This window comes from Numenius arquata, chromosome 11 (genome assembly GCF_964106895.1).
Source record: "Numenius arquata chromosome 11, bNumArq3.hap1.1, whole genome shotgun sequence".
NCBI classification, from domain to species: Eukaryota; Metazoa; Chordata; class Aves; order Charadriiformes; family Scolopacidae; genus Numenius; species Numenius arquata.
In genome coordinates, this window is record NC_133586.1 from 18815856 (window position 1) to 18827998 (window position 12143).

At 37.2% G+C, this 12143-nt stretch overlaps 1 protein-coding gene across 1 annotated transcript in view; it reads right to left on the reverse strand.

Moving 5' to 3' along the window:
* Positions 1–10106: 10106 nt before the first annotated feature.
* VPS13C (vacuolar protein sorting 13 homolog C) overlaps positions 10107–12143 on the reverse strand; it is a 93348-nt gene continuing 91311 nt past the window's right edge. The window contains exon 85 of the mRNA XM_074156006.1: positions 10107–11867. Coding sequence (XP_074012107.1) covers positions 11781–11867 — 87 coding nt within the window. The 3' untranslated portion in view covers positions 10107–11780. The remainder of the gene's footprint in view (positions 11868–12143) is intronic.

The following is a 12143-nucleotide window of genomic DNA, read 5'->3' on the forward strand; positions in this document are numbered from 1 at the left end:
AAAAAAAATTTCAAGATTTGTGTGCTGGCTGTAATAGGAAACTGGATCTCATCAAGCAACGAGTAGGAAGACTGGATAGCAAAGGGTTTCTAACCCATTTCTTGTAAAAAAATTAAAATAAAAAATTAAGTCATGCTTGACATAATGCAGCAATTTTTAAGATTTCAGTGAATCCATATATTTTGATTATAATATTGTTACAGCAATTCTTATTGTGTTTTCCAGTGCCTCACAAGAACTGTCCAAGTAATTCTTACAGAAGTGAAAGGCAAGGTGTACAAAGAGATCTAATTTACTTGGCAAGCTTTAGTTTACAAGCATCACCCAAAATGAATGTGTGTAAAGGGATTCATATTTTCTAATGTTTATAAAACATCAAAGGACCACGAAATATCTATCACACTTTATAACTCACATACTCACACTGTCAATGCACAGAGTCACTTAAATAGAGATTTAACTTCAGTTAATGGTATTTACATAATTATATTTGATTACTTGACAATTTTAAACATCAAACACCAGTCAGTTACAGAAGCACTGCAATCCTATTTGCCAGATAGGAAACTGGAGTGTTTAAGGGTGAGAATTTAAAAAGCAGATAAGAACTCTGTTGCAAGACACACTAGAACTCTAGGACAGCATTAGCAACTGCACAAGAATCCCTAACTCGCATCGCAATCCCCAGCTTATCCGTTCTCAGTGAAAACAAATACCTTGGTGAACCAGCTGTGAAAGGAAACTTTTAAGTTATTTTGATCAGTATGCACAGTATTACTTATAAAGTGGCTAAGATACCTTGAAATGACCATCACTTCGATGTTTTGTTGCAGAAGCCTGCTACTCTCATGGCATCCCCATCTTCCAAGAGAGTGTTTTTTATGCTCCATAACAGACTATTCTTTTCAGCACCTCCTTGGAGACCTCAGATAACTCATGCTGTATGTCACTTAGCTTGTACAAGCTGATAGGGTTGTAAAAGACACAAAACTCTCTTAATGTCATATTCTAAAACCACCACTATATTCTAATACAGACTATACAAAGTAGTACTCGCTAGCATACAGCACCTCCATCAAAAATGATGCTTTAACATTTAAATGTTTCAACATAGAGGTGTCTTCCCTGATGATCCACCCTTACAACCTTACAATACTTACTGTAACTTTGTTGAAGAAATGCAAGACTACATTGGGCTTTTTTTTTTTTCCACCCTCCTCCCCAGTTTTAGTCCAGAATGAATGCTAAAAGCAGGGTTTGTAATCATCTTAATTATAAGGGGTTTTTCCCAATGAAAATACGCTCCCTCTGAAGACTTTATTTCCAAGTTCTTATGACATGTAATAGAATAGGCCTGGTGTAGCTGTTGAATATATTAGGCATACGTTCACTTGTACTATGATCTCCACCTGGATGTTTAAAAAAAGCATGTTTTCTTAAGGAAAACTAATAGTAGAAACATTAATCTATGTTGGAAGGGCAATGCTATTATTCTGCCCTGTATTGCTTTGTATCTCGCGAACTGAATCTTTTTCAGGTTCCACTGAAAATGCACAATAAGTCTCCTGACTGAACTGCTAGAAATTCAGGTGGCCCCAGTTCAGACACATGCTGTGCTCTCACACCATTTTCCTTGTATATTTATAAACTTGAAATGTTAAGAGGTCTTTCTTCCCAAAACTCCTTGGAAAGCACTATAAGCTCGCGGCAAGCGGATAGCTGCCCTGATCCCAAGTGTGTAGGTATGCTCACACCTTTGATGAACTTCATCCGGCAAAGCTTTTATTTCCATTTATCTTCACTAGGTACACTGGTGACTGGATCCTAAATCATGCCCTATTTATTGCACACTGGCATCTGTTTGACTAATGTCATTGGAAGGATTTGGAGGTTTAACTGCCTACTTGTTGCTCATCTGGCACAGGCCTTTGAAAATGTCACACACTCGTGTATCTGTTGGTGGATTAATCAATAGCCTGACTGCCAACAGCCTCTCCGCTAGAGTTTCACACTCTCTTCTTTGCTTTGTGCCTCTGGTTTTGGGGCATTTTGTGGATTCCACTCAGCCAGTGTGAGCTCCAGAAACAGGTCACAGACCTCAGCACACAGAAAAGAACGGAGGCGATGAAGCTGCCCGAACAGTATCACTTCATATCAGACAACACTCTAACTGTCGCTCCAAAACCAGAGTATTTCAGCTTCCAGATGAAATATTTTTTTTTAATTTCTTTTCTAGTACTCAATTCTTCAATGACAACAAAATTGGAAACATTGTGGAGAGCTATCCGTTTTCAATGAAAAGCTTAGTTCAAATGAAACTCTACATCTTTAATGTGCAGCTTCATTTGAAAAATTTCAAGTAATTCTTCAGCACTGCTAACTTTTGCGATGAAGCTGAGCCAACCTAACAGCTTGTCATCATCCAAAGGGAACATTTACTCCCCTTCTTTCCATTTCCTTCCCCCTCTCTAGGTACTCAGCTGACTCTTAACCTGGCAGAAAATTAATCCAACATAGGAAAAGTGAAATATGCCTTTATGAAACTAATCCATGCCAGATAATTTTGTTGAGTATTGGTGTCACAGTACTTAATAGATAGGCGGAGAGTAATATTTAACACATATATTTCCCACCCTTCCATTGTTTGTTTGATCTCAAAGTTATTAAGCCAATTGGTACCACTTTAAGCTTCTTCCCAACATTAAATCGTGCTGCTCATCTGAATTTACAAGCAGTCTCTATTTGAACAAACAATGTCTATGTTCCCTACAGGTTACAAGAAGCTGAAGAACAGCTAAAGCACAAAAGTCTTCCACAGCTACTCCCTGATTAATCAAATATAGGCTGTGTCAAGCATACTAATGTCTACTGGGTTGTAACCATGGAGCAGTATAAACTATACATATAGACCATGTAGTGATACGTGAATTTTGGTGTAACTTTTGCCAAGGTGAGAAACGTAAGGCTGCCTTCTATTTTGTTGAACCAAAACAGAGAAAAACAACCATTTGGTGCATAGATGCTTTGATCACTGCGAATGATCAAAACAGCAGAGGAAGGCTGTCAATGTGTTGTTGACTTAACTACTACATTGCAGTAACCGAAATCCTGAAGTATATGGATAATTGAGTAGTTTCCCCAAAAGATGTAGCAGGATAGATAAATAGTGTATAACTGGTGCTTAAGAACAGAAATAACCTTTAAAAACTCAAAGTCCTCATTCTGGTGTACATAAGCATAACATGTCAGAAGAGTAAGCACAAAACAAGAGCTACTTAGGCTGTTTGTGATTTGACACTACAAATCATTTGGTCGCACTCCCACTACTTCCGACTACTCAGTCCCACCACTGACGGGTTGCACTGGTGGTAAGCCACATGAGTTTCCTGATCTGATTTAGAGTTTGGTTCGATGGACAGTTGGATTTACTGAACTGAGGGCATGGCACAGAAATGGGAATGAGTGGCTTGGACTGCCTTCGAACTCCACAAACCAATTTCTAAAGCATGTCAGTGCCACCACGGGCAGCTCAGTTTGCCTTTCATGCCAACGGAAGCCATGAACCCTCCCACGAGAAAGGCTAGATATTAGCCCAGGACAATGTCTCGCAGAATTCCAAGAATAAAAAGGCCAAAATGGGAACTAAAAAACAATCCACATGTTACTTGCTGGCTACCCAGGATATACTGGATGGGACACAGTCAGTCACAAGGTCTTGTCTTCTCCTGGATAAGAAGAGTAGCCAGGCATAAACTAGGAGTAAGGCAGCAATCTGGTTGCAAGTGCTGGCAGGAAGCAAGTGCCTTCTCTCCCTCTTTCCTTTCTTCTCCTCAGTTCTCAGCCCCTGCCTGCAGGCCCCAGGTGCTACAGGGTTAGGAAATTGTGAGGGATGACAGGAGGAACAGAGCAGCCCTCAGAAGCTAGCACAGAGAGCACTCTATGCCTGATTATACTAGAAATAACCAATTTAAAAATGTTTAATTCCCCTACAGTGAAGATTGCAGTTTCTCCCATATGCCTTCCCAGCATAGATTTTTCTCTCATTAAGTATTTTTTGCCAGTAAAAAGGTACGGCCAAATTATTTTTAAACATTTAGATAGCCTTACCTACTTCCCGTTTTAGGTATTTCTTTCCATAGAATTAGCAAGAGAACCTTTAAAAAGGTTGAATTAGAAAGGATCCTAAAAGCAGGCAAAGAACGCTTGTAATCAATGACACAGACACAAAAAGAGCAAATGGGCTACTACATCTTCAATTCTTGCATGCCGCAAAGGAACGTACATGATATTCTGCACATCCTGGAAGCTCACAAGTGTAAGAATGGCCCCTACAACCCACCTCTCGAAGTTGAGTGCAGAATAGTTCTCTTCAGCAGCTGTTCATAGTAGCAGTCATGACCCAAATATAGAATAATTTGCAAGTATTAGTTTTAGATAGTTTTTAAATACTATTTGAAATAGGTGTAATACTACCATAAAGTAATCTCTCCTTTTTATAAAAATTAGATTTTATTAACTTTAGCTAAACAGTGCAAAGAAAAAGTACACAGTCTTGTTAAACAGTTCTGGGATGGCCTCTTGAGCTGCCTTAGACCTCTCTGAATTTATTAGATACACAGAATTAAAACAGGACATACTTTATATCACACTGTCTGTTACACAGCCATCTTCAGATCAATTTCTGCAATTCAACAGTAGCATTAGCAGAATGAGCTCTTGATTTAAAACCACACGGAAAGGCTTTTACTCTAAACCATTACCCACTAAAGAAATTTGTACACATGGAGATCTGCACCGATTCTTGTAACACTATATATAAGCAAGATAACATATGAATGACCATCATAGTATATTTTTTCCAACACTTTTAAAACTGCAGGCTTGGGTCTACAGCTTGTAAAGCTTCTGACAGCCTGATTTATAGCTCTATGTTCTGCATTGATCATATCAACTAGATTATTTTAACACTACAGTATCCAGGCAGGAGAAGGGTGGGCAGGAAAGCGGTAAGACAACGGCAGTAAAATATAAAGATTAATTCCCCCACCTTGTGGGTAACTACTGAAACAACAATTTACAGTACCATCTCATCATTTGCAACCTAGACACATACTCATAAATTTATCAGATTTCACACACAGATTCCTGCTATATCACAGTAAGTCTAAAAACACTTTGCAATTAACTCAAAGTTGAAGTAATATGCTCTGTTCTATTTTTAAAATTCCACAAAAACTTACAGAATGTCTACTCTTTTGATGCTTATCAGCATCAGTAATCAATTACTCAAGGATGGTGTGCTCTGTTAAAGTGTGAAGAATGTCTTAACAGTGCACAGAAAAAGTTAGCTAACTAGGGTTTAAATTTAAAATAAAAGTTTCTCCAGGACTATCCCTGTGACAAGCCTACTGATTACTGATGCTATTCTAATTCAAAAACAGTTGTACAGTTTCTCCCCAATATGTTTGTCAGAATGTCATTATACTAAACTTTCTTTTTTTCTTATTATTTGATTATATATACCTTTGAAGACAGGATGAGGTCTAAAGCTGGGTTGCTTAAGTATAAGTTACTGACTTCACGATGCTTTCTGTACTGCTTTTACTGATAATTAACCTGCAACAATCCTAGGACCAGCTGCAGAAGGCTTTTTGGACTCTTTAAGAGCATCTTAGTCCAATATCATAGGTCTTTAAAAGCAAACAGCAAATTTCTTACCAGCAGGGAAATGGAAAGCTCAGCCAGAGGCAAAAACAACAAACACAAGAGGAAGCTTTATAAGCACAATGCAGTCCTCACATATCAACCAAGTCAAGGGCAGATTCAGGGCCACGTTTATCAGAGCAGAGTCCAGGACCTGCACAGTTCAGTGATTTACCTATAAAGCTTCGATTATATATGAGAGGAATTTATGTCACACCTGATAGGGAAATGTTTCAAACCCCTAGAAGCATGCTACATTATACAGCGCATAAGCAGCTCCCCTCTTTTTCAAGTCTTTGTTTTGGACAAGCATTTTTCAGAATTATACCTCCTTACTGTGCTTACCTTTGATAAACAGCAGAGTCTAGAAACAATGTGGACTCACGCACAAGCTGAACAGTGGAATGTGAGTGTAGTCAAATTACCAAAAGAGAATTTTCAGTGTTCCATCTGCTGACTCCAGTAAAGTGTCTGGTAATGGCTCTGCCTCCCTGATGGAAATCCAAACAAAAATTTCTTCTCCTTGTCAAATTTCAACACAGTTATTGTTTTTAAGTAGCACAGTTTGTCTTCATAACTAGATGAGGTATTTTCCCAGTTATTAATGTAAAAGCAATTTATGGCAAGATTTCAATATATCAAATTAGCTTTTTAACAATTTTTTACCTCTAGGGTTAACCATTTTACAGATTTATCACCATCTTGCTTTCACCTTCCCTCACTCCCAACCTACCATGCCAATAGTACGGGGTTCCTCCCCCCTCTCTCTCTCCCCCTGCTCCAATGCAATTCGAAGACTAGATCAGGATAGACAATGAACATTCTCACTCTAATGAAGAACATAATATAACTTCAAATTAGAAGTTTACTTGTTGACCTGTAGGAAGGGCAAGGATACAGTGAACTGAATCAAATTTTAAATTCATGTGTCCCTGTTGATAGGTCAACTCTTTCCTTTTTAGAGTTATTTCTCCTTTCATACTTAAGGTTTTCTCCTTCAGACAAATCAGGTGACTAGATTAAGCTACCACCTTAGTTGCTGACAAACGTCTTGAAAACTCCAAAACAGGAGCAAATTGCAACACAGAGATAATAAATGCTGAAGCCAAGATCTGTGTATTTGCATCATTGTTACTTAGTGATTATGCAAATGAGATCCATAATCCAAGGAAGGTAATTGCATTAGACGCATTAGTAGACTGAATAATATTCATATACTTGGGACAAATTATATTTCACACCTAGATGTCTAATAATATTTTCATTTTTCTTCAATCTGTCCTTCATGTGCTGTGTGGCATCATATGGTAACTGCCCTCTCCCTCAAAAGCATACCTTTGTCGAGGAAACTTTAATAAAGAGACTAAAGCTTTGATTTTTCCAGTGGAACCTGATGTTGTATACGTTGATTCTCAAATCCCTCCACTTATTTCATACATTAAGATTTCTTTTGAAGTGGTCAGTCCACTGGCATCTATTCCAAATTAACTCTTGACACTCAGGTTTGACTAAATGCAACTTTAAAAGCTGTTGAAAGAATTATTTTGTCAAACAGATGCTAGCCAGTTTCAAAACTTTTCATAAGTCAGTTTTCACTTTAAAATTAAATCTTTTTTATTTTATTTTTATATAATCTGAGTGACCCCTTATATAAATAATCCCTGTTGTCAACCAGGACCAAGAGTAGGATATACCTAGTGTAATCACTACATTACTACAAGAAGAGCATATTAACTGCCAGCAATGAAAATATTGGTACCTTGATTGTTAAAATGAATTACTTAATTTATCCACTCTTTCAACTTCACAGTTAATCCTCTCTAAAACTATTTAATCTCTTACTACTAAAATACTCCCTATTCAGTGTCTATAATAAACCAAACATTCTTCCAGACTCTGCAGGCTTTGAGAAAACAGTTAAACATGATGGGGAAAGGTGTAATGTTGTTTTGATGGGTATAATTTAAATTAACCCAGAAAACACAGAACCTCACAGCTTTGGCGTTTTTGTTTCTTTTTTGGGGGGAGGGGAATATTTCAGATCTCTTATTGTGAAAGAATCACAGAACGGCTGCAGTTGGAAGATAACTCTTGAGATTGCACAGTTCAACTACAGTCAGCTACAGCAGGTTGTCCATTACTGTTGACTCAGATTGTTCATCTCCACAAGCATGAAGATTCCACAATCTGAGTGTTTTAATTAAGAGTGTTGGGTGGTGGTATTTGCTGCTTTTAAAAGTTCACTTAAGTAGTTTTAAATGGTTGGGTTATTGTAATTCTGTATAGAATGACTGGTAGTGTAAACTTAATTAATATAGGGTCCTTCTATAAGGAAAAAGTCTAAATTAAATTCAATTAAAATTTCCATTGAAAGAGATACTAAAAATCCCTCTGAACAGTTAACACAAAATGGACCAAGCTCATGTAATATATCTGTAAAGGGGCCGATTGTATTTTCAAAATACAACATTTCAGCATGTGAAGACTTACTGGTCTCCAGATTGGACAGTAATTCAATGAAAATTATCAAAGTAAAATATTCCCTAAAGAAAGCCCCCATTTAAATGGAATTGTTAGCACCACCCTGTGAAGAAATACATATACTCATAATCTATTCCAAAAGTTCTCATGTCTTTCTCTTACTTTTTTTTTTAGAAATTAGATGGTTCTAAAATCATAAGCAAAAGCATATTAGCATATTTTTACATGAAACAAGTTGATTTTATTAGGTTAAGATAGATCTACATCAAGAAAGGACATACTTTTCTCTACCCAGGGAGAAACTGAGTGTGCTGGGGGAGGGAGGGCACAACAGAAAGGACTGGGAAAGTTTCAGAAAGGAGACTACAGCTCAAGCAAGAGAGTGAGAAAACAGTTGCAAGGACTAAACACCCATCCAGTCCTCGTGAAAAAAAAAAAAAAAATTAAAACGCTTCTGAAGAGCCAGAGAAAGCTATGGTGAGCCAGAGAGCAACAGAGGAACTGAAGCAAAGCAAGGACCCAGACCCGACCTAAGTGCTTGGAGTCCTACTAACAAGCTAGCAACCCATGCCTTATATTCAGTAAAACTTGGGTTTTGAGACAGCTAAAATTTCTGGGAGCTCACTGTAAGGAAAGTTCTAGGAAGATCTCAACAGTCTGGCCAACTTGTGTGCTAAGTAAAACTGAAACCCTAGAGCTTCACAGAAATATAAAATCTTAAAGGTATGGGAAACCACTTTGTTGCCAGACAATTGAAAAGAAAAACCCACAAAACCACAAACAAAAAATCAAAATCCAAAGCCGTTGACAAAGACCTTTCACTTTGCATTGCTGCACCTGGTTGAAAATCATCACTAAAGAGTGTCAGAAGATGCTCTCTACCCCAACAAAGCCTCATCTACAGATCATCTAAAGAGGATTTAATTCTGCAGTTGTTCTTATGCCTGACAAATACTTAAGGAGTAGACAAGAGACCCTCATTGTCCCTTAAGTCCCTCAGCCAGCACTTCAAGAAGATTCACCAGCTTAAGGGAAACAGCAGAAAGGGAACAGGAAAAGAAAGTTGCCCAAGTCAGAGAGCAAAGCCTAGGCACAGCCAACAGCATTTGTAACTGGAGAGAATGCAGCAGCGCAAAAGACTGGATAAAAAACAAGAGCAAAGACACAAGGACACATGGTAAAATGGAATGGAACACTTGAGGAAAGCAGAGGACAAGCAGTGGAAACCTATTGGTCCTGGATATCTATCTTCATTTAAGCAAGAAACTTAATTCCTTAGCAAATGATCTCTCTCATGTTCTCTTGAGTGCTTGATCCAAGTGCTAAAGAAGGTGGGTTCATTATTTCTTCAGCTGGAACCCTTAGTGCCACCTACCAGTTCAAATTCAGCTACCGACCCAAACTGCAAAGACATGCATTTCAAAATAAAAAGTTGTTCTACAGAAGCCTACTGCTTCTTCAGACTATTTTAAATAAGAAGCTACTTCATCGTACCTAATCACATATTAAGTGAGAAAACAAAATATCTGCTGCTTACAATTCAAGCCAGAAAGCTTACAAACAAAAATGAGGAAGTACAGAACTGAACCAAGGAAAAGACTAGAGTCAGAAATGTGTCATCAGAACTTTTTTAAGCACCAATTCTCCACCTTGAAGTAGGCACATGGCACTATCTAAACATGCGCTGAGAGTAGACAAAAGTGAAATCTATTTTCAACTATGACTTAAGAGGCAACACAGATACAACTATCCCTTACATACCAGAAGCCAAACTGAAAGAAGCACCGGACTGTAGAAAGTTCTTCTACAACACGCTAGTACTCCAATAATTTTTTCCATGTAGTGCCAGTGACACGTAGCAAACCAATGGCATATAATGTATTTTAGAAGCAACAACATTTAAAATCATAGCACAAATAATTGCATATAAAAATTTATTGGTGGTTTTTTTTTTTAAACACAAGCTTGAAATATATACAACCTAGACAGCTAATTTGGCTGATGTTGAGCAGAGTTTTTTAGAAAATAGGTGATATCACAGAATTAAAGGTTGTACCGCATTTTTTTCATTGTAGCAAACCAGATTAATAGCCACATGCATACAATAACAGTGAAATCATAACTTCAGATGTTCTCTAAAAGGTCTGTGTTTGGCAGCTTACTTTCAAGTATCTTAAGCTTTCTAGTTTGGTGAGATCATAGGTACAGGTTAATAGCACATTTATAGAATCCACCAGCCCTTAAGTATAAAGGGAGTTTAAAAATCCAGGCCTAGTTCTCCCGATTGCTCTGCTTACTGAATAGATCTGTGCAAGAATATTGCCGTTTTTATAAATTGAATTTGTATTTATAGCTATTATCTAGTACAAAATTTTAAAAAAAAACCAAACCACCAAAACTAGAAATCATTCTTTCCAAGTCAAGTTGGAAAGAAAAAAGTTTCCACGAGTAAGTATTTGCAAGGACACTTTATATCTTATTCAAGAGCCAAAGACTGACAGCAAGAGCTCTTAGTTCACTGATCACTGAACTCAAATCTGTTTGCTTATATTATAAATTCCTTGACCCAGACAGTTCCTCATGTATGTGCCTAGTGTTAAGAATGGAACTTGTCTCAATGAAGTTCGTTGAATTACTCATACCATTAAGAACTAGGGTTATACTTTAAATGTGCTTAAATATGGTGCTAAACTGCAGGCGAACAGTCTTCAGGAAGAGAAACTGCAACAGAAATATTTTATCAGAAGTGACTTTTAGCTTAATGAGATGGCATTCTTCCAGCAAAGTAACTATAAACTGAAATACGGAAAGCTAATTACTTTGATTTAAGCTTTTGACATACAATGCTGCCTAAAACCAGCATGCTGTTCCTCCTGGAGAAGCCTTTAAGCTACAGCGATACAACCAAAACCATACACATGCCTATGACAGGTGAATAATATTTTCCATTTTTAAAGTGCAGATTTTCATTTACAGCATAAGCAACAACATTCCTAAGTAAGCATTTCAGACAACAATAGCCCATGTCTTTCATACATATTCATTCTTCTGTTGCTCCAGTGCAGTATTTTCTAATATTGAACAGAGAAGGATGAAGTTATAGTAGCAAAATTGTGTATATTTCTTTCTTAATTTACAGAGAATGCTGGCTAAAATAGGAGTTTTTAATCAATTTCAATCAGTAACATAAGGACTTTATTTTGCAAAACAGTAGAATCACAATTACTACAAACCCGTTTGTAAACCATAAACTTAGAGTGCAAATCAGATAAGCATTCTATTTTAGAACCCATTTACAAAAACCCCTGACACGAAAAAGGGCAGAAAATTTCAGAGCAGGAAAACATTTTAGCAAAAGTTGCAATTTGTAAACATAAATCCGTATTTTAGAATAATAAAAATCCATAGTTTTAGAAAGAGGCATAGCTTCTTAAAATGAAGTCTTTATGGCTGTTAACTTTGAAGGAAGCCCTCAGATACTTCATCTTTACTTTCTGCACAATGTTTCCATGTGCTGCTTCTAATCAATTTTAGGGATAAAATTGCATACCAAAGGTCAAACCCGACAAATCCTGTCATTATCAAGATAGCGTTTGTTATTTCTTCAACTGCAACGATGCTTGTTTCACCAGCTTCTGTTGTTTTCTTGTTGCCTGGGCTTCCTGAATGGCACAACAAATCCTCTGTAAAGCAATATATTGAAAGAAAGAAAATTAAAGCACGCAATTTGCAGTTTTCTTCCATAAGCTGCTACTAAAAACAAACTTTAAAAGCTATGTACGCAGTAGGGAGTTTATGAGCCTTAGGTTAGATACATAGCTTTTAATTCACATGCATAATATTCAACCTAGAAAAAGCTTCAGTGATATTGTCAATCTACCTATTCCGAATTTTCAAGTTGATGATGTTATTCACACTTAACTAGATAAACCTTCCTCAGGCAGCACCCCAACACAAGT